Below are 22,157 nucleotides of genomic sequence, written 5' to 3'. Positions count from 1 at the left end.
GTTAGCAGCCCCGTGATAAGTAAATGGGCTCCGATTGGTTAAATGCTTTGATAGTGGTGCTCGGACCTTTGTAGACTTTTCAGCTTGCGGAGTAGGCTTCCTCTTTGGCCTTAGAAGCCGTCTTCCCTCTGCAACGATCTTCGCCCATGAAATACGGAGTAAGATATGGAGTACGTCCCACCTACTCCGTACTGCGTAACGAGTGTGTGCGGAGTACGGAGTATATACTCCGTATATCGTTTCCTCTTCGCCTTGTATACGGAGTAAAGAAGCTTCTTATAAGCGGATCCTTATTCAGTTGCATTTATCCCACATATCCTAATATACGCATAACATAAAAACCGTATTTCAGCCCTACTCCTTTTCTCTCTCTCCGCTCTCTCCGCTCTCGCTGCTGTCGCTCTCCACCTCTCCGCCTTCGCTAAACAGCGCCACATCCGGGCTGCTCGTCCGTCCAGACTCGCCTGACGACGTTGACAGCCGACTGCCGCGGCCACCGTCCCCGGCGCCCGCAAAGAAGGCGTGGTCTGGCCGGATGACGCGTCCCTGGCAGATATACGCTGCCGGTGTGTGCATAATGTCCTGACCGACGCGTCGCAACGACAGCCACTCGAGCAGGAAGCTGGCCGGATCCGGACAGAAGAGCGACGGGGTCTCCTTGGCATCCGTCCTGGCGTCTGCAGCAGCAGCTACATCCTCCATCATCGAGCCCCCCAGATACTCTGCCATTGCGACGGCCTCGTCCAGCGTCATGTACAGCCGACCAGCCAAGATGCCCAGCTCGACCGGCAGCCAGGCCGGCAGCCGACTGCCCGCTGGCAGCGCCGGTAGCGCAAGGTACTGCAGCCCGCTAAACGTCGTCGCCATTGGCCGTGTGATGGGCGCTGCATACGCCAGCAGATGCACCCTGGACTCGCGGCTGCGAATTCGCGGCAGCAGCAGCTCCAGCTCCTCCGGCACCACCACCAACGCCGTCTCCGTCGTCGGGCTCCAGATCGTCCACTCGACCGGCCGCAGAAAGTCGTCGCCTCCTCGTCCGCCCTCCTCCACGATCGTCCGGTCAAACTCGTCCGACACAAACAGCCGCGTCGGCCAAAGCGCCTGCACTCCGTAGCGGCTGCCCAGTTCCGTCTGCGCCATGCTCGCAAAGGCCGGCTTGTAGCCTCGGTCGCCGCCCAGAATGCCCGTTCGCACAAACGCCCGGATGTTGCGGTGCACTTGGCCCGGGAACACCAGCGCCTCGAACTGTACCCGTCGCTGCTGTGCTCGCACCTGTTCGACTTGTGCCTCGACCTCGCGCTCCTGCTCGACTTCTTCAAACGCCCCTGTCGTCTGCGCTTGCGTCCGCCATGCTCCACCGCTCACGCCCAACACCGCGCCGTCCTGTCGTTGCTGCAACTGCAGCGTCATCGAAAACGCCTCCAGTTCGGGCAACGCCAGTTTCTGTGCCGTCTTCGCAGCTTTGGTCGTCCAGCTCACCTCTGGGCTGTTCCCGTACAGTTGCGCCACCGTCTGTCGCTCTGGCTGCTGCAGCACGTCCAGAAGGGCTGCCCGCGACCTGTCCTCGGCCAGCTTCGATCCATACTTCCACTGCGCGCTGGCTCGGCGGCAAAAGTCATAACCGTGCGACAGATACAACGGGTGCAGCTGCTCGTTGGCCAGACACGTCTGTTCCAAGAGCCAGCAGATAACATGAGGAGACTCTATCCGTCCCCGGGATCCCGCTGCTCGCATTGGACCCTCCAGCCGGCTTCGGCTCACTTCGCGGATGCTCTCGTCCACCTCTGGTGGCGCGTAAAATATCACCGACTGCGTCGTCCCCAGCTGCCGTAGCCGCATTGCTGCTTGCACCGTGTGGTCCTTGGTCTGCCCCAGAGCCAGCGTCAGTGCTCCCCGACTCTTCGGTGGCAGCAACAGATCGACCCCGCGCGTGTGGGCTTCATCAAAGTACACGAGACACTTGTCCAGCTGGTCTACAAACGGCGATGCCAACAGCGGCATCTTCTCGGCTGTGGCATCTCGAGACAGGACCCATGCCCGGTTGTCTGCGCTGAAGAACACGGCCGCATTGTAGTCGTCGTCTTCGTACCTCTGTCGATTCCGGTGGATATCCTTGTCCAGCCACTCTCGTGCGAGAGACTCGTTGTCCTTCTCCAAGATGTACGCCCCGGCGTCAATGAGCACATGAATCCTCTCCTTGACTAGGCTGGCCAGGAGATCCTCTTCCCTCCAGCGCTGCGTCCCCGTACCCATGCACCTGTAGTTGCGGTTGCGCGGCTTCAAGAGGTACGTGAGCACCTCCGCGTTGGTCTGCCGCAGGCTGGGGAGATCCTCCTGCTTGATCGTCAGCGGAAGCATCATCTTGTTGTCGTTGGTCCCGCTGAAGCCCGTCGTTGCCGTCCCGGCCCGGAAGAGTGGGAGGTCCCAGGCAGATCCCTGCAACTTGACCGAGAACTGCCGAGAGTGCAGAGGAAACACAAACGTGTTGAGGTAGTGGTCGATTACTGGCCGCGTCCAACGCAGGTATCCTCCCAGCTTCTGCACCTGTGCCGAGTCGTCCACGTTGATCATGTTCCAGTGCTGCAGCTCGCTTGGCAGGCCCACGGCCCCAGCCGTCCATCGCTCGTACTCCGAGGCAGGGTCGTCTGTATGTTGCAGCACGTGTTTCAGCCCTTCACAGAATTGGCTCCGGTTCAGGCCAATGTAATAAAAGGCCAGACATGTCAGCAGAATCGCCACGTCGGGATGCCCGAATTCCGATCGCTCCGACGGTACGCCCTTGGCCTCAAACGGCACGGCAATGGGCCAGCGATGTGGATGCAGCCCGTACTGCACGTTCCAACGCTTCGCGAGGCAGGTCAGAAGAATGTTGTTCAGCAGCAGGCCTCGGATCAGAGTGAGCCCGTCGGCTGCTGAACGCACATCTGCAAACATCGCTGCTGCCTTGTTGATGTCCTTGTCGTCTGCGTCGCGACTGAGAGCTTGCCGGAGGAGGCGTGCGACTTCTTTTGGCGCTACAGGCATCTGCTGTCGACTTCCCCTTCTCGTCCTGCTGCTGCTGGGTGTCGGACGGAAGAAGGACACGCGGCCACTGCTGATATCATGCACAATGCACCGGTACAGCTCTTCCCCAATGTCCGTCCGTAAAATGTAAATCATCGGGAATCCGCCAAACGGCCGCTGCAGAACCCGGATGCTGTTGCCAAACTGTTGGCATAGTCTGGGGAGATTGTCCTCGACAATAGCCAGCAGCATCTGGGCCATCTTCCAGCGATGTGGTGCAGCATCGACCGCCGACAACGATCCGCTGGGGTACACGAGCTGCGTGCGCACAGCCAGCGTGAAGTCCGACTCGTCCAGAATGTCGCGGCACATCTCGTCAGCGAGCTTCTGCTGAAAGTCGATCATGTCTCGCGCAATCGCGTTCTTTCCATCTGCCAGGCACTGCAGCCCGCTGAGCTTGAAGGCCAATATGTGCTCTGGTGCCGCCAAGAGGACACCTCGGCGGCGCATGAGGTCGTTGTGGTGTTCTTGGAAGATCTCCAGCACGGATTGGACATTTGCGCCTGCTGCAATGCGCCGTGAGAACGGAACGTGGCGGAGCTCTCGCCCGACAAGGCCGCCGAGCCGTGCCTGCAGCATCTGCGCGGTGGGCAGCAGAAGAGCCTTGGGCACCACCAGACGAGCCAGCTGCTTCCCGTTGGCAAGAGATGCAATGGCCATCGGGACAATGCACGACGTCTTGCCCTTGCCCATGTTGAGCTGCAACACCGAGTTTTTCCCCGAAGCCGGCGCGATAATGGCCCGCGCAACCTCCACCTGCTCAGTCCGAATCAGCAGATCGCTGTCGATCTCGAAAAGAAGCCAGTCTGTCTGCTCTGCCGGGCTCCAATTTAGGTGGCCACGGTTCCGCCACTCCTCGGTAGCCCTCTGGAGATCGTGCTTCTTGAATATCCGGCGAACGCGATGAAGCCGTTGCAACGCTGCCACAGCACATCCATACGTGACCAGCGTTTCCCGGACGTTGTCTCCATACCGACACTCGGAGGTCGACCGAAGAAGCTCGAGGATCGACACCGGTGTCAGCCGCGGCCACAGGTCGGCCTTTTGGAGTAAGCCGGACGCTTTGCCACCGCTTGAAAGGTGGCCACGAATGTGTCTCAAGACTGCGTCGCACCAGGCGGTTGCATACTGAATGTAGCTGTCGATTTCGGCTTCTCCTGGAAGAATCTCATTCGACGATGCGCCCCCCTCCGCATCCTTTCCAGCGACACGCGCCAGGGCTCCTATGCTCTCACTCAGATCTCTCGCATAGTCTTTTCGCAGTAAAGATGGGCATCTCGTAAAGGAAGACACGATTCGCCCCAGTTCCACCAATTCCGATTGGAGAGAGCTCACAGGCATAGGAGCAAACTCAGATCTGCGTGCCAGGATTGTAAGCGGATTTGCTCCCATTGCCGGGTATTGCTCTTGCTGTGGTGGCATATTCCTTTGCAGGAGATGTTGATAAAGTGATGGCACAACGGTGAGGCGAGCTGGAACAAGACCTCCACAAGTGACAGCAGATTCCGTGACGTTTCTCAGTCGCAGACCCTCTTTTCGGATTGTCCTGTGCGGCATCAGTGCCATCTGGATATTTCTCACGTAGTCCGTAAGATCCTTGTTCTGAATAAGACGCTTCCATTCCGGTGTGATCGTGGACAGGGCCAGGGCCACGTCGATCTTCTTGGACGAGAACCCCATAGCCGACGGCTCACTGTATATTGGCCATTGCTGCAAAAGTTTGTGTGCCAATTCGGTTCCTTCCTTTTCGCATTCGGCCTGATAATCTGCACACTTCTTCCTGTATTCGGCGAGTGCGGAGCTCCATCCCACTGAACCCCCCTTGTTCGTTTGATACTCACGGTAAGCCGAAGAAATGAGGACCTTCAGTGTCTCGGCCGTCGGCTTCTCCTCGAAGCGAAACCGGTCGTATGACGCATGCTGGGGTGGCGTGAGAACTTTGAGTCTAGGCAAGTAGGAGTATGCTGCCAGAAGATGCACGTAATCCATGTCTATGCCTGGCGAGAAAGCAATGATGGCAAGTGTGAACATGATCTCGGCCGCATTGGACCATGTTGCACGGCGACACAGCTCCACGAGAGGACCCCAGCGCTCGCTCATCGTCAGGGTGCTCATCAACGTGCTGAGAGTCACCAAGTCAGTCTCCAGCGCCGTGTCGAACCCGCCCATCAGAGTCCAGCTGCTCATGAGTTTAGACATAAGCCGTGCCATGGGAATTTCGCGTGCCTCCTCGCGCAGCAGTTTGGTGATCTGAAAGACCGATGAGGTGTTGAAAGCATCCTTTTTCTCTGCGTTGGGAAAAGGTCCTGACATGCGCCCAAGAGAGTTGTACTGCCTGTCATTGTTTTCCGTGTCCAAAGAAACCAAATCTCCTGTCTGTGGGCTCTCGTAGCGCAGACGCTGGATTTCACTCCGCATCCCCAACGCGCTCGAGTGGTCGTCTTCAACACCTGTCTTGTCGGTGGACTCATTAGATTCATCGTCGCCATTGCTAGCCATAGCCGCACTCTCGTTGAAATGACTGAGATTCTTTGATTTAGAAAACAGTTCCTGAACGAGCCGCCCATAGTGATCGTGTTGCACGTGTGTCGGCAAGTTGGCGTCCCAGCTGACTTGCTGCAGTATCCGCATGTTTTTCGGGTAGAATAGACGCTTGGGCGACAGAATCTTGATTTGTTGCAGTATATCGGCCGGACCATAGCCCAGAGGCACCCACGGTTGGCAGCGACCCGATGTGAGCGTCTGCACTGCCTCTTCATCACCTGTCCGGCCTGTCAGGGGATCAGCCAACGGAAAAGACGTGACCGCATGGAGCCGCGCTTTCGTGTAAAGCAGGAGTAGTTCCGGGGGACATGTCAGACGGCCAAGGATGGTGTCAATACCAAAGCGTGCGTAAGTGCTGTCCGCAGAATGCGGAGCTCTTGGACCAACGCCTCTGCCGCGCGGTAGCTCGCCAATGTCCGTTTGAACGGAAACATGCGGTCCTGTGCGCTTCCAACGCAAGCTTCCCAGCGGCAAGATCAGACTTCTTCGCCTGTGGTCATACACATCCCGCAGTACAATCATGCTCTCATAGCCGTACAGAGTTCCTGCATCCTGATTGGGGTCGATCTCCGAGGAAAGCTCCTTGCAATGCAACATGCCGCTACCGTTGACGAAGAATGATAGATCAAGGTGGCGCAACTCTACTGAGAGTGGGCTCTTCCGTGGCTGGAGCACTGTGAGACGTTGGGGATCTGCGAAACCGTTGAAAATGGAGGCAATCCTCTTGCAAAGCTGCGAGTGCGGATCCACAAGAGTGCTATTGTTAGGTTTGTACATTTGCTGATTGGTGATGTCAAGAAACCAAAATTGTTTCCTCGTAAACCAGATGTCGCTTTTGCGACGAAAGTCGACTGTTCTGTTCTGTATGTTGTACCAGTGCACACAGTTGTCGACCAGACTCCGCGGCAAGTCGTAAGTGTTCCCTTCGTCAATGAAGATGCGCCGCGGCACAAATTCCCACTCTCCATGCTTGCTATTCGTCAATATGACCACACGTTTGTTTCTCATCCCGAAGTGAACATAGTGCCCCTTATAGTCTCTTGTCAGGCGGTGAGTCATGCCGGGGAGACTCGAAGGAAGGGTGAGCAGATGTTGATTTTCGAACAGCTCTTTGACATCTTCCGAGTCACGAATTTCTTGTGGCAGTTTCGCAATAGTCTTTCCGTCCACCAAAATATGGCCTTCGATGTAGTGGAAGTCTATGCGTTGAAATCTGCTGGCCGGGCCTCTGGACAATTCTGAAGATATCCATCCCCCATTTGGACTCGGGAGAAACTCCCAACACGTGTATTTCAGGTCGGCAGTCGTTCCTTCAGTTCCAACTGTGACGGTCTCGTGTTCGCCCATCATTCCAACACCATGTGCTATTGCCATGGTCACGATGTCCGGATTGGAGCTGATCGCAGTGCGTATCTTGTCCTGCAAGAGGGTGGCCATGGAAAAGTCACGCTGCAGCATTGCTTTGTCAACCTCGCTCAAAGTTTCGAGATCCACGACAAAATTCTGCTGCAAGGCCACGGAGGCTCGGATGTAGCTGGAAATGTCCGATGGAGACAAAGACTTCGTGCCGCCTTCGCTGAAAATGACCATTGTGCGACGGCAAAGTAATGCTGCCTTGAATGCGTACATGGAAGCTTGCTGAGCAACACTGCCCTCATTGGCATGAGCGACTTCATTTTGCAGTATATGAATCCAGCCCAGGGTCGTCTCTCGAGCTAGTTCAATGAGATTCAGAACCTTTTGTCGTTCTGCAGTATTCCGTACCAGAGAGTATAAGCGCGAACTCAACGTTATCAGAAGCTCCATCATGTTGATTTCATGCCAGTTGCCTCGAATTATGCTCAGCCGCTTGCCAATTTCTTCTGTGAGTCTTTGCACAAAGCTCATGTCAGAAAACACCGCATGGCATACGCCTAGAGCGGTATCATGACTCGTGTCCTCTGCACAAGACACGCTCATCATGGGTCCCGCCTGGTTCGCCAAATGGGACATGAGCAGCATTGTGTCCACTTTACTGAAGTTCAAATTGGAGGATCCCAGTTCGACCAGCATGGTCAGCCACCGACGCTCTCTTCCAGACAGCAGGCGCTGGTAGGCCTCAAACTCGTGAACTGACATTCCAGTTGGGCACTTGGGGCGGTTCGAAACAGCTGTGTACGACGATGGACCATCTGGTTGGGTCGGCGGGTGCGACAACCTTGGAAGAACAGTAGTGGCAAGATCTCCTGGGATATATACTCCACACCAATGAGCCAAGGTCAAGGGTTTGGAGTACTGGCTGACCCAAGTATTCGACTCGCTGTCGTAAAGATCAAATCTGGATGCCAGAGGTAGAAGAAGCTTGTGTATGTCCACTTTCATTGGCTGCTTATGGTAGTGCGTCTGGCTGACAGACTTCACCAGGGAGGCAAGCGTGATTGTCGATTGGGAGCTGGAGGGAGTCGAAAATTTCCAAAGCTCTTCGTGTTCGCGGAGGCTCCAGACTTTTCCAGTGGCATTGGGTTTTGTTGGATGTGCGAATTTCGTCAAGACTTTCCACGTTGTGTTTCGGTATGTGGCAATGACCCGGGGCATAGCCAGTTCAAAGACGACCGCAGCAGCACGGAACTGATTGTTAGGAAGGAGGTCCTCGCATACAGTCATGGTCATCCGCTTCCGTAACCTCCAGAAATAGCAGCGCGTGCAACCCCGAACATCGCGGCGACCGTCGGGAAAAATGGTGCAGCGGCATGTGTTGGAAAGTATTTTTGCCGACAATTTGTCATACTCTTCACACTCCTGCTCCCAGTCCTTTTTCTTTTGTTCACGGTTCCTCCACTCCAGATCATTGATGCGCTCACGTAAGACGCGCAGTTCCATGGATCTTTCCGTAAAGTCTGCACCAAAGCAGCGGTCACCGAGCAGCCCAAAAATGGTCGTATCTTGATGCTTGCTCATTTCCTGTCGATCGCGTAGGTATACCTGGATACGACGAAGGCGTTGCATATCTTTGAGGCTTGGCAACTGAAGCACGTCGAGGAGTTCTGCTCGGAAAGCAGGAGAATAGTCTAGCAACATTGGGCAGGCGAGAGCAGCAGCTGCATCCATCGCTGCCCACAAGTCGAAAATGCTCAGAAGAAAGGCACTACAGTGCTCTGGGTTGGTGTCGTTCAACGTAGAAATGTCACTCATCAAGGATTCGAGGACTGCCGATAATGCGAGACACTCTTTGGTGGCAGTGTTCTGGGTGTATTCTTCGGTCAGAGATTGGTTTGTCCAGAACTGGGCTGCACGGCGTCCGGCCAAGTCCATAGCCGTCTCGACGGATCGGTATTTCTGGCCAAACCGCTGCATCTTGAGTATGCCGCTGTCATCACTCTGGTCCATAAGCGAGCGGCGAACGCCGGTTTTGACAGTGTACTGCGGTGCAGCCCAAGTTGCCGCTCGGTGTGACGACTGCAGTAGTCTGAGATACGCCTGGCTGCTGGGCAAAGACAAGCGAAGCTCGCTAGCCCCATCTTTAATACGTGCAGGCAAGAGGGGGATCTTCCGGATGGCGGATGCCTTGAAATAGGCAAAAACAGCATTGACGTGTCTATCTGCGTTCTCGATGGAGCTTTGAAACATTGCTTCGGTGTCCTTGAGAAGCTGATGAACACCTTCGAATCTTTGTGTACTTGGGCGTTGAAGCTTGGCCAGTCTCCGGCACAGCTTTTTCTTCAACAGAATTATCTGGCTGGGATCCATGCTATTCTCAACATAGTCGTCCAGCAACTTCGCCAGAAGCGCACTGAGAAGAGTTTTGTAAGCGGCTTGTCCAGTGATAGGACCAAATGCAAGATGAAGTTGGCGTTGCGCAGCAACACGAAGTACGAGCCAAAACGGGAGGCGGCGCCAGGGAATGTTTCCCTTTTTGAGATGGACATCATCACGGACGCGTTTGTTCAGGTGTTCGACGTCGGATACGCTTCCCATGGCTTCGATGACAGTGATGAGCATATGTGTGATCAGCGCCGGGCTTCCCGGATTTCGAATCTCGCTGAAAGAGACGCCATCTTTCGAGGCCTTGGCGGCAAGATGAGAAAGCTGTTCGGAACTAGCCTTGTCGAGGAAAGATGCAAGTGCAGATTGGAAGCCTTCGTTCTCAAAGTCGGCAATCGGGATCTGTGCTGCACGCGAAGGAAACTCCCAACGGAGGGCATTGGGAGCAGCCAGGACGTCCTGCGACTGCGGCGATGCTTCAAAGGCCTCAAACACGACAAGGTCATTGTTGTTGGCACTGTACCGTCAGCAAAGAAACCACCAGGTGACGTGTGGTGTGCGAAAGAGGGATAAGGAACTGCGTACTCTGTACGGCGATGCAAAAGAAGGGCTGCATTCTGTTCGACGACATGACAGACCAAGACACGGTTGTGTTCTTGAAGCAAAGCCTGGAATGAGACTTTTAAAGTCAGTCTGTCGAGCGTCTCGCTGTTCAGGATGCGAGTAGACTGAAGACAGCTTCGGAGAACAGTCCAACCGCCATCGAAGCTATGGTTCGTGGTTTCGTGAAGCATTTTGGCGGCATCCATCAAACGCTGGAGCAAAGCGTGTTCCAGGAAGGGTATGTCAGGATCGTGCTCCTCTGGGAGCTTGGGAGGCAGGACAACATGGTTGAAGACTCTCTCCAGGTCCTCCATATTTGCGTCAATGGTTCAAGAAACGGAAAGACGAGTTATAGACGAGTACAATGGAAGGTACAGATCGATTTCAAAGGTGCCAAAAGAAGTCAGTGGGATAGATTGCGACATGCGATGTGTGTATCGTAACAGAAAGGCGCGATGAGAGAAGAAGGGCAAGAGAAAGTACGCGACAGAGAGGGAGAGATGGGATAGATATGTGCGTAGGAAGCGCCGAGGAGAGTGAATTTTTTGGCCGGGCCGATAGGTTTTCTGGCAAACGGTTGCGCAGAAGCTTGGCAAACGGCTGCGCACAGGATCTCTGGCGCTTGCGGTTGCAAGCCTAGGGCCAAATCCTGTGGTCGACCTGTTTCCAGCAGTATTCCCGTCTTCCTCTAGCCGAATATAAGGCCCATATTTCCACGACAAACAGACCCATGACGTGATGGTGGTTGCAAGATATGAAGGGAAAATGCGTTGGCACCAGTAGGAGAAAGTGACGGGCTTCCAAAAGCAGCGAGCCGCGGAAGGCGTCTGTTGGTCTCCGACCAGGATTTTTCTGCTGGTTCATCGTCTCTGTTTGGCCTTTCTGCCCGACCCCTCCTGTCTGCCGTCTGCGAGCGCATTGAGTTACGAATAGAGGCTGTGTTGTGACACCAATGGCTGCCAACGAGCCCCATATATCACGTGTTGGCTGCCTAGGCTTGTCTGCATGTAAACAAACTGCATGCGTTCCACTTCTCCAAACTGCGGATGCCATTCGCCGGGGAGAGAAGAAGCTGTATCTGCAGCGTGGGGTGATGCGCAGTCTCAACACGAGTCACATTGGCGGGGGCATGGGATGCCTGACCTCAAGTAATCACGGCAAAATATTTCGCTCGATCTTACGGAACTTTTGTGCGTTTAGATTACCTCATGTATACCACGAGTTCTTTTCGTTGGTAATATAGATAGTTTCTTACATCATCGATAAAGACGTCTTGCAAAGCATCGCGCCATAGATGTGTTTCATCATATTACCCTCGCCTTGGTTGCAAGTTATATTTATGCTTCCGCACCTGAATGTATTTACTCGTAAATTATAGTCTGGTGTGCTTGTAGAGCGGGATACTGAACGGTTTTCGTGCTTATGTCTTGGTCATGGCAGATGTTGAAAATTATCACGTGACCAACTCATATCTTCTATTTTCGGTAGAGACGATTGTGTCATCGTTCGTCTCTGTTGAAAAGTCAGGTATATCACACTTCCTATCATGGTGTAAAGTAACGATTCTTGCTTTCTACACTATGGTGCAGTGGGTATGAAATTTCAACGTTCAAAACGCCGATTGCTATTCTCTTACGCAAAACGCAATAGCAAGCCACATGGTTCGAACCAATGCCAGATCAAAAGTTTACAACAGCAGAGCAGGGGATAAAGGGAAACGATAGAGAACTGAAAGCGATGCCATCTATGATAGCCCGAAACGAAGCCCATGTGGTGTTCACTAGCATGCAGAAGCTTTTTGACGAAACACTTCAAACACTAAGACAAGACTTTATTATTTGCTCTGGTTGGTCAAATCCTCCTCAATACGCAATTAAATCTAATAATGTTTAGGCGTTATCCCTGAATCCTTTGCCAATATAATTCACGAGCGAGATGCACGCGGCCGTTCTTTTAGGCTCTATTATAGGCCTGACCTAGAAACCCTGCACATCACAGTTCCGTCAGGCCCCCATGAAAGAGCGACAGCAGGAATTGCATTTCCCATAACTGTAGTCTCCAAGAGAGTATCCGGCCGAACTGGAAACAACGGCGCAAAGTGGTACAGAAGCATCAATCCGAGCGTACCAGGTGGCAAAGAACCAGACTTTTGTTTTTTGCCGCCTCCTCGTATGACGGAGAACGATTGGCCCACACTCGTCATTGAGACAGGCTATTCCGAGTCACTGTCCCGACTCCGTGACGACATGCTTTGGTGGTTTGGTGCATCCAAACATCAAGTCAAGATCGTGCTTCTGGTTGATCTAGACAAAGGTAACCAGACAATTGGGATTTACAAATACACCGAAGACTGGCCCGTCGGTAACACGCCAACGAATCCAGCACTGCGACACACAAATCTCATCACGCCGATAGCAAACCGCAGCCCGGCCATCTACGAAGTCGATAAGACTGACTTAATTCTTGAGTTCGAACTGCTATTTCTACGACCGCCTGTATCAGGAACCAGCGAAGCTGATATTGTTATCACGGTTGATGACCTGAAGCTTGTGGCAGAAGAAACATGGACAGAATTGTGATATTGACCAATATGTCTGCAATCAGATGATAAATTCGCTCAGAACGCTTCTTTACTGCTTCTTTCCTCGTACGTCATTTCGTTCTCCACAACTTCAGTTTTGTTTTGTTTGTCCGACAATACTCGAACGCTTTCATTGCTTGCCAACAAGCACGCCAAGTAAATTCTAAGCTATGGCATGTCGACATAAAAAACCACTGGTTAAGTCAACAAATTCGCCTGCAAACCATTGTTGTCAGGATTGTCGGTACGAAGGATCAGGAAGCCGATGGCTTCATCAAAGCTCTGAGTTCCGCCATGCTCAAGGGCTTCCTCAATGTCATTTCGATGGAAAAGATGCCTGGATAATAAAAGAACAAAAGGGGGGGTCTGTCATGACCTAGGGTCACATGTGTAATAGCTAGTCAGATGGAAGGGTTTCTCACCCCTCCACATCTAGACAGTAGAGTTTGATCTTAGTAAAATCAAGCCTCATTTAACAAATAAGGCTGACCCCTTGTCCGTCACCCAGGCTTCTCCACAGACGCCGCCCTCGTTCGAACCCACAATGAGCACGTCCTTGCCGTCGGGGCCGACCAGCGGCAGGTAGAAGCGGGCAATGGCCACGCTGGCCTGCGGCACATAGTGGAAGATGAGCGAGCGGCGGAAGCGGTCGGCCGAGTGATTGGGCCCGGACCCGTGTACAATGTTTCCGTGGAAGAAGAGGGCGTCGCCCGGCCGCATCTGTGACGGCTGGGTGGTGAGACCGTCGGGCAGGACGAGCGTGTTTTTGCTAAAGGACGTGGCCTGGTCGGCCTCGTCAGAAGGACAGACGAGAGCATAGCGATGGCTTCCGGGAACGAGCCGGAGGCCGCCGTTGTAATCATCGACAGGGTCGACGGCGATCCAGACAGCGATGCAGGTCTCGGGATGAGCGTGCAGGGCGGTGTTGTCCTGGTGCAGGGCCTGACCGCGGGCTCCGGGCGGCTTGAAGTAGAACATGGACTGAGCGCCGTGGACGGGGGCACCGACCATGGCTTCGACCCGGTCGACGATGCGACGATCGAGCATGTAGCGACGGGCGAGCCGGCCGACGGCGAGGTCGGGGCGGCGGTGCGGATGGACAAAGCGCGGGAAGCGCGCGAGGACGTCGTCGGCCGGCACGTTGTCATCGAAGCCGACGGCGCTACGGTCCTCGTGCACCTGGGCCATGAAAGAAGTGCGGATGCCATCCACCTCGGATGGGTCGATCAGGTCGGCCACATGGACGACGCCGTGCTCGTCGTAGTGCTGGCGAAGATCGGCATTGGGTGCAACGGCAGTAATCATCGTGGCTGCAAATGGATGATGTCAGATATCTAAGAAGAGCTGCATGTCTTGGTCTGTATTCAATTTCATGAGCAGAGATAAAGATCAAGCATCTTCTGGGCCTCACGGAGTCCATTGCACCGAACGACCGAAGCCACCTGTCAGCGGGACAGAATGCAACCAAAATGACAGCACAGAACGGATCCGGGGAAGTTGCTCCACTCGCAATGCTTCTAGTCTGAATTTGACCCATCTCCCTAATCACGTGTTCCCCGGAAATCTGTCCCCTCTCATAAGTACGTAACGCCCCCAATGACCTCTCGCGACGCTCTTCCGCGGAGTCTGATCCTACAGCACGAAAGCTTCCGGGCTCTCTTGGACGGCCGCCTTCTGCAAAATGTCCCAGCTGAACCTGTTGGCCGAGTGCTCGACCTCGGCACTGGATGCGGGATCTGGGCTGCCGACTTTGCCAAAGAGCATCCTGCTGCCACCGTCATCGGCATCGACGTGTTTCCCCAGCCGACCGTGGTACCACCGAGCAATTGTTCGTTTCTCATTCGGGACGCCGAACAAGACTGGGATTTTGGCGACGGCGGCTTCGACTTGATCCACACGCGCCTCGTGCCCTTTCACGCTGCTGCCGTGCGCTCGGTTCTGCGTTGCTGTTATGTGCATTTGCGGCCGGGTGGCTGCATCGAAATGCAAGAGGTCTGGCCGCCCTATCGGACAGACGAGCCGGCCGGCGCGCCCGAGCATCAGTCGTCGGTGATGGCGTGGACCCGGCTCCGCTTGCAGGCTGCCGCGCGACTCGGCATCGACCAGGCCATCACGAGCCAGCTGCCGGCGCTGCTGGCCGAAGCTGGCTTTGTCGCCGTACAGTCGCATGAGCTCAAGTGGCCGATCGGGCCGTGGATGGCCGACAGACACATGCAGACGGCCGGCACGATGCACACAGAGCTGCTCCGGTGCAGTCTGCAGGGCCTGTCGACCAATCTGCTGGCAGAAATCGGCATGAGCGAGAGCCAGGTGGACGAGCTGCTGGTGCAGGTCCGGCAGGAACTGGGCGTCGGGAAGATCTATGCCCCCGTCCGGATAGTGTGTGCGTGGAAGCCGGAGTCTTGAGCTTGATTCCTGTCTAGACAATGTGCATTGCAACATGGCCGATGCTGCGAGATCTGTTGACTCGATGCACGATTACACTTCACCTTCCAGCGAGTGTCTGCTTGCCCGAGCGATGCGGCCGTAGGGAGAAGCTTCCACGCCTTTTTCTCTTGTTGTCAAAGTGGAATGCGCGCTGACGAGTAGCCGGTTAGATACAAGTTCCTGCACATGACTCTCTGTTTGTGCCCAACGCCGAAACAGACATGATTCATCATCTACTGCCGTCAATTGACTTTTATAGCACAACCTGTTCAATGCAAGCCAGAATTCTCCACGTCCTTCCACCAGTGCGCCTCTTCTATTTGAGCGATCTCTATTTAAACAGTGATATACAGCGAGCGCAAACAATGTCACGTGCTCCTCCTCACTACCACCCCGTCAGGTGGCTACCCGCGACGGCCGCGCACGGCGTACTCGGTCCGCTGGCAAAGTAGCGGTCGAGGACGGTGGCGACGGTGTTGTTGGTGACGCCATCGGCAAGCGTGATCCAGTGCTGGTTGGTGACGGCAGTGTCGTTGACCCAGGCGTTGTTGCCGTCGTCGTCGACGGTGTTGTAGCCATGCGTGTTGCCGTAGGCGAAGAGCGGCCGACGCTGGCCGGCGCTGGCGTCGGCGTCGAGGCCGAGGATGGCGTACAGCGTGGTGATGGGATCCCAGGACTCGCGGCGGGTGGCGCAGCGGCCGACGTACCACTGGTAGGCAGCCAAGCTGGGCGAGTCGGCCGGGGCCTCACGGGCGAGATGAGCGGCCGAGAAGACGTTGCCGCCAGGGCTGGCGCCCGAGAAGGTGAGGGCAACGCTGCGTGGCCAGCGGTTGACGACGCGCTGCGAGGCGGACGGGCTGCTGCCGAGGTTGAACTCCCAGCCGGAGGGATACTCGCCGCCCATGATGACGAGCTCGGCGACCTTGGCCTCGATGAGGGCGGTGCCGTTGAGCGGCGAGATCGCGTCGGCCGGGCTGTCCAGCAGGGCGGCCAGGTTGTCGAGGAAGCCGACCGAGACGAGCGTCAGGCTGGCGTCGTCGGCGGCCGCGAGCAGCTCGCGGTACTGGGTCAGCGGCTCGGCCGACTCGTTTGCATAGGCCAGGTCGTGCGGCCAGTTGTACGCAATCTTGGACGTGTATTCGCCCAGGATGTACTCCCACGTGTCCACAAAGGTCTCGTTGGTCAGCGGGCGCAGGGCCGCGATAGGGATGTCGCCGTGGCCAAAGTACGTGTTGATGGCGCTGACCGTCAGCGAGCCGTACTCGGACGGCGTGTTGACAAAGATGCCGCGCAGGTCGGCCGCGCCGCAGCGGTGCAGCGTGTTGGCAATCGTCAGGGCGCCGACGTCGTCCACGTCCGAGAAGATGTCCGTGTCGAAGAGGATCGGCTTGGCCTTGGCCTTGTGGGCGGCCGTGGCTGACGCCGGGCTCAGCGAGCTCACGCTCAGGAAAAGCACTGCCCAGGTTGACCACATCTTGGCGAGACTGTCTGGTGGATCAAGGAGATGAAGGAGACGGACGCTTTAGAGCAGGAGGGCGACCCCGGCATAATAAAGCTTCTGTAGCTGCTCATGATAAGACGATCCGGTTGCATCTACCCATTTGTAACAGCAATGGGTCAGTTGATAGCCAGCGTGCAACTATCCGAAGCTCCCCTGTATTTCTACTTGGTCGTCGTGCGGCGATTCCGGACAATAGCCAAATTCACGCAAAATCGACTCCCCGAAATTGACTAAGAACACTCCGAAATCCGACTTGCCCCACTTGGTTATCTGGGTCGGCAGATGGAAAAATAAAAACCCATGGCAATTGGCGGACTGAATACAGTATCATGTTCCCAGACCTTGGAGACATGCGAGAATCTTGGACTCAGTCAGTTTCCGTGCCTCCGCGATCTCGTCCTCTGTCTTCTTTTTGAGGAAATGCGGGTGCACTAGTCGCATCGGACAGAGGAGCGTCTCTAACCGATAGAGGTTCAGCCATGTAACGATGCCCCAGATGTCCGTCGGCGGCAAGGCCTTTGCATCTGCCAATGCCCCAAAGAAGGACACTGTCGATTGAAGCGCCACTTGCTGCTCGCTCAAAAGGTCCGCTTCGTCTGCTGGTGTTGCAGTGCTGCTCAGATACGTGTTCACGACTGATTCATGCCCTTCCAACTCTTGCATCAAACTCGGCAAGTTGCCCCCAATGTCTTGCAGCGATATGAGATATTCATAGACGGGAGGGCCGATAAAGGCAAAGTCAAAGTCGACAACGCCCGTGATCTTGCCACTTTCCTTGTCGTAAAGCATGTTGTTCATGGCTGGATGGATTAGTCAGCATTCTGACAAATTGCGCCAAGTCAAGAGACAAGCTTACTAAGATCACCATGGACCAGCACACGACGTGTAGCTTCGACACCGCTGACGGGGAATATGTCTTTGATTTTCTGCGAGTCGGCCACGAGTTATTCCAGCCGCGTCCGGACGCCGTTGGGCTCTCAGCCCTGGATGACGCTGCTGTCGCCGCCCTCGGTCTGCTGATCGGCCAGCCGGGTCTGCACAAAGTCAGCATAGCTCCTCCACGGCCCGCCTTTGAGCGTCGTCATGCAACCGGGCGCGATGTGTCCACCGCTGTCCGTGATGGTGAGCCCGCCAATGTAGCCGCTGCCGAGGAGCGGTGCTTCGTCCGAGAGGGGCGCGCTCTGCAGGCCAGCGACGATCTGTGCGACCTGCAGGCGCACCGAGTCCTTGGCTTTGGGCGACAGGTCGTCAAATAGCTTGTCGAGCGGCGTGCCTGTCTTGTACTCCATGATGAGCCAGCCATAGACGGCCTTGGCCTCGGTCTCGGCCGTGCGCGGCTGCCAGGCATAGACGCTGGGGATGACCGAGACGGCAGATGGACGCACTGCTTTCATGCCAGCCTGCGCCAAGTACAGGGCAGCCACCTCATTCTGGACGCGGTTGGCCTGCTGCAGGCCGCCAGCACGCGGGTTGCTCAGCCGGACGACGACCGTGGAGAGACCCTCGGCCGGCGCGGCCGTGGTGCACGGCTGGTCGAGGCCGGTAAAGTGTTTCGTGTTCGCGGGCGAGGCCAGCTGCACCCTGTACAGAAAGTTATTGAAGGGGAACGGACAGTCGGGGTCGTAGTCGAGCGGATCGACCGAGGCTGCCTGAGAGACATTAGTCACTGCTGGCTGCTGCAGAAATCCTGGGAATTGACCTTTAATCCGTGCTTGCCCAATACTCCATGGACAAGGTCGAGACGAGAGTCATAATCGTCGTGGTTCATGTTGCCATATTTGCGTGGGATGTGTGGTTAGAAGGAGCAGGGCCGATTTACAGGCGCCCCAGACACGTGAAGGACACGGCTCCTATATAATGTACTGTGCTGAGATGAGGGGCAGTAGGCAGCAGTCGCGATATGGACAGCCCATGGCGGTACCAAGGTCCTCTTCTCGACCAGCCAATGATTTTGATGACCTGGGAAGTAACGGAAAACGAGGACAGCAAGCCTTGAATGTTATTTTGGTGTAAAGGAGGGTAGGACGTTTTATCAACCAACGGATGCCGGCAGCTATTAGTGACGATAAATTGCAGAGATTTTACTAAACGGAAATGGCCACTTTAACGTCCATCGTCTATCGAATTCGCACATGACTGCTATTTGTACTCCGTACCATACGGCAACCCAAAGATAACACGGGATTACCAGGCCACCTGGTATAGGCGCTTTCAAGGCCCTAAACAATCCGCTAGATCCTACAACCTAGTTGGACATATGTTTAGGACAGTCCTGTCCAACAGCGTATACGCAATACTCGTAAAGGTATCCGAATTTAGAAGGTCGTAAAGTTATGTGTGCAATACGAGTAAGCACGCATGTACTCTGTACAGAGTACGAAGTACTCAAAGTGTGGATCTTCTGGAGAACAGGGATTTTGGTCCTATGATTGGCTAGAGAGAGCAAAAACGGGTCCGGGCACTAGTATTGAGTATTGAAACGGATCCCCATGGTTACACTGGAGTACGCTTTCAGACGCACATCCTACGCCACCTTACATCCCGCCCATCCGCATCGGCGTAAGGGACAACTAGTCACCATAACGGTCAAGAATGTAGTCTATGCATATACCGGGACATTAGTCTATCACGGGATAGGCATGCAAACATTCCAAAAGAGGTGACGTTGGTTTAGTACCAAAATTGTAAGGAGTAAAAAGCTTGATTTCTACGGCTACCTACAACATGGCATCTATGCATCCTTCCCGTCAATGGCTTGTGCCAATAGCCGGACTATTAATCTAATTACTATAACTCAGCCTATTAGCCAAGGTCTTGTAACCATTGATTTCATTTAGAGCATATGGTAGACAGTCCAATACGTACCGAGAAGGTGCATGTGCCAGCATCTGTTCCACGGTCAACCTCAAGCATCAGACGCCGTCCACTAATTGCAGGCTGAGATGCGGCCCAAATTGTCTCCAACACGAGCGCAGGAATCGAGCGCCGCACACTGTTCCTCAGAAGTCTACTTGGAACGAGTAGAGTAATTGTCGGCACCGTTGCTGCCGGACTCGTCCCGCTTTCTATCGACAGACCAGGCAGGGCGAGTAGAGTAGTTGTCTGCAGAGTCGCTGCCGGATTCGTCTCGTTTTCTGTCAACTGACCAGGCAGGACGAGTAGAGTAATTGTCCGCAGAGTTGCTGTCGGAATTGTCTCGTTTTCTATCGACAGACCAGGCTGGACGAGTAGAGTAATTGTCGGCAGTGTTGCTGCCGGAATCGTCACGCTCTTCAACAGTCAACTTGCTGCGCAACGCGTGGCCATCAACTGCGGCGTTACCGGGCGTCGGGGCAGCAATGGTGGTGCCAGCAATGGCCGCGACCACGGCAACATAGAGGCTCTGGAACTTCATTTGAGTCTTGGAAAGGCACAAGATGGAGTTGTGGGATGTAGCAGTAATGGATGCAAATATGTGGAAGGTGTGGCTTGACCGTATCGTCCGTATCTACTCAGCGGGCAGGAGCAGACTTATATAGTCCAGCAGAGGGCGAAAGCCTAATAGAGTACGTATTCAACCTTTGCCGAGGCCACATATCCTGAACCCACAGTCTTTCGTTTATGGCGGCAAAAGGCCAACCGACGCTTGTCTATACTGACGGTGCAGGCCTCAGTCTGCATAATTGCCTGGTCGGGCTGGGGACAGATGCAGTCCTTCTGAGGCAGCTCAGCTTAAGCCGAGGATCTACGACACGACTCGGGCTTCGGCCTCTGTTCGGTCCCTAGTGGCCTTCCTATGTGAGATCGACCCGATGTGGCCCAGCTCTCGTAAGGCCGACTATAAGACAATACTCCGCCTTTATGCATGCTACTGCAACGATGTACGTCTTCCGGGGGCTGTGGTCTCTGCAACCTTATATTGCTCATATTTGACCTATTTCTTATACTTGTCTCTACAGTAGTACAACCAAATTTCATAGTTCCGAAAGAGGCAGGTGACATTATTCTTCCAGCGTACGATACGGTGCAAAACTGCCACCAGATGTGAGATCCCGTATTCCGAGCTCGATCCTTCACAAAGCACTTTCCTTAAGCTGTCTGTCGCGTTCTGAACATCTATAGCAGGGCTAGCTCACTGGCTCCGGACAGCCTTAGCGGATCTGTTTAGTCTTCCCCGTGATATCCACCTTCCCAAGTCGATGGATCCAGCGGATCGTTCATCTCGCGGAACCCATTGTCCATGGCCTCGTACACGGCGTGCTGTCGTGCCCACTCATGAATCTTGTCGAAACGCTTGCACGTGTGGAGAATGGTGCCTCGCTCCGTGTGCCGCTGGCGGCCTTGGTGCCAGCCCCAGACGAGTACGCTGATGTCGGCGTTGCACATGAGCGACTGGCGCAGCGCGTCGACGCAATGATCAATGTGTTGTGGGCCCAGCAGCTCGTCCTCGTCGCCAGGCTGTGGACCGGGTAGATGCGGCTTGTAGTAGTCCGGGCGTAGGGCCTTGCGGATCATGTTGAGACAGTGGAGCTGGTGGAACACGTCGAGCTCAACCAGGTAGCGACGCTGCTCGTCGTGCGGGAAGAGGATGGTTCGATTGGGTAGCTGCCGTGCGCTCTCTAGCGGGATGAGGTTGATGCCGACTGCACCGTCAGCGAATACGAAGGCGCACAGGGAATTATGGAGCATCTGTTCTCACCATTGTAGAGTTCAGACCATCTTCGGTCCAGCTCAGGCGAGGGCTCACCCTGGTACTCGGTTAGGTCGGTGTCGAGACCGAGGTGGAACTTGTGCACCTCGTACTCGACCGCGTCCTGTGCAGGGCCTAAAACGAGGGCAGAGTGTCAGCATGACGAGCAGTCGGGCTGCTCGGTGGAGCTGATGGTAGGAGATCGGACGGTGGACCATACTGTAGAGCAGGTGGGGAGGCCCCGGATGTGTCTCAGCCTGCTCGGCTGTCCACGGACAAATGGTCTGATGGAGCAGAGCGGCACCGGCAAGGACAAGAAGAAACCATGGCAGCCAAGGCGAGTAGATGATGCGGATGCAAACGTCCTGCACGACGATGCCTCTGTAAAGAGGGCGTGAGGCGCCTAGATCGGCTTCCTCGAAACCAATGTCATCGTCGCGGGCCTTACTTGTGGCGACCAGAAATGGCTCGGCCGAAGAGGGGTCCAGGTCGTGGTGGAAATGGACAGACATAACTGGCGGCAGGAACAAACTTCTGGTTGGTTGTTGTGCAGGGCGGGAAGAGCTAATAACAGAAGGGAGTCTAGTCAGACTCCGGTTTCTTATACGACATAGGCTATCTTTGAATTGGTGGCATGTGAAGATCGTCCCAAGGGCAAGAAACCGGACCGCTTCCACATCAGGCAGCTCGGTTGTTTCTCAGGGTGGGTCTGACACGAAGGAGCTCAATACGACGATCTTGTGGATGTTTGGCTGATCGCATTGCTTCTTTTCGTAGGCCGGTTAGAGCTGTATTATTTTGTACACTTAAGCTGGCAAGTGCGGCATGTTTAAGCCCTCTATCTCAGCTATCAGCAAACGTGGTGTGATCCTTTTCGTCGGAGAGCAGCTACGAAAAGCACAGCGACCTGAAGGCCGTGTCGTTATACTGTGACTCTCCTTTGCTGGCCCCAGGCGCCCATTGCGACCGTCGCAGCAGACGTTCAGAGGCGCACTGCGCGACAACGCCTCCATCTGGCCACAGCCTCC

General features: G+C 55.1%; 7 protein-coding genes across 7 annotated transcripts; 1 reads left to right on the top strand and 6 right to left on the bottom strand.

The window, feature by feature from the left end:
- Positions 1-354: 354 nt before the first annotated feature.
- On the bottom strand, positions 355-10,265 carry CMQ_711 (uncharacterized protein; the record flags this gene model as incomplete). Its single annotated transcript, XM_014317790.1, has 3 exons — positions 355-7,804; positions 8,375-9,865; positions 9,934-10,265. 3 exons carry the CDS (start codon positions 10,263-10,265, stop codon positions 355-357), a joined length of 9,273 nt encoding a protein of 3,090 aa, XP_014173265.1.
- A 2,465-nt stretch (positions 10,266-12,730) lies between these two features.
- CMQ_688 (phytanoyl-dioxygenase family protein) lies at positions 12,731-13,837 on the bottom strand (the record flags this gene model as incomplete). Its single annotated transcript, XM_014317767.1, has 2 exons — positions 12,731-12,869; positions 13,023-13,837. 2 exons carry the CDS (start codon positions 13,835-13,837, stop codon positions 12,731-12,733), a joined length of 954 nt encoding a protein of 317 aa, XP_014173242.1.
- A 291-nt stretch (positions 13,838-14,128) lies between these two features.
- CMQ_361 (sam dependent methyltransferase) lies at positions 14,129-14,938 on the top strand (the record flags this gene model as incomplete). Its single annotated transcript, XM_014317440.1, has 1 exon — positions 14,129-14,938. The coding sequence occupies one exon, from the start codon at positions 14,129-14,131 to the stop codon at positions 14,936-14,938; it is 810 nt and encodes a 269-aa protein (XP_014172915.1).
- Positions 14,939-15,344: 406 nt separating this feature from the next.
- Positions 15,345-16,433, bottom strand: CMQ_507 (inosine-uridine nucleoside n-ribohydrolase; the record flags this gene model as incomplete). The annotated part of the gene is made up of 1 exon (XM_014317586.1): positions 15,345-16,433. The coding sequence occupies one exon, from the start codon at positions 16,431-16,433 to the stop codon at positions 15,345-15,347; it is 1,089 nt and encodes a 362-aa protein (XP_014173061.1).
- A 354-nt stretch (positions 16,434-16,787) lies between these two features.
- On the bottom strand, positions 16,788-18,228 carry CMQ_749 (aminoglycoside phosphotransferase; the record flags this gene model as incomplete). The annotated part of the gene is made up of 4 exons (XM_014317828.1): positions 16,788-17,260; positions 17,317-17,386; positions 17,453-18,109; positions 18,160-18,228. 4 exons carry the CDS (start codon positions 18,226-18,228, stop codon positions 16,788-16,790), a joined length of 1,269 nt encoding a protein of 422 aa, XP_014173303.1.
- Positions 18,229-19,467: 1,239 nt separating this feature from the next.
- Positions 19,468-19,854, bottom strand: CMQ_537 (uncharacterized protein; the record flags this gene model as incomplete). The annotated part of the gene is made up of 1 exon (XM_014317616.1): positions 19,468-19,854. One exon carries the CDS (start codon positions 19,852-19,854, stop codon positions 19,468-19,470), a length of 387 nt encoding a protein of 128 aa, XP_014173091.1.
- A 749-nt stretch (positions 19,855-20,603) lies between these two features.
- On the bottom strand, positions 20,604-21,641 carry CMQ_997 (uncharacterized protein; the record flags this gene model as incomplete). Its single annotated transcript, XM_014318076.1, has 3 exons — positions 20,604-21,082; positions 21,139-21,264; positions 21,350-21,641. 3 exons carry the CDS (start codon positions 21,639-21,641, stop codon positions 20,604-20,606), a joined length of 897 nt encoding a protein of 298 aa, XP_014173551.1.
- Positions 21,642-22,157: the final 516 nt, after the last annotated feature.

Source organism: Grosmannia clavigera (genome assembly GCF_000143105.1).
Source record: "Grosmannia clavigera kw1407 unplaced genomic scaffold GCSC_140, whole genome shotgun sequence".
NCBI classification, from domain to species: Eukaryota; Fungi; Ascomycota; class Sordariomycetes; order Ophiostomatales; family Ophiostomataceae; genus Leptographium; species Leptographium clavigerum.
This window is presented reverse-complemented; position numbering and strand designations above follow the sequence as displayed.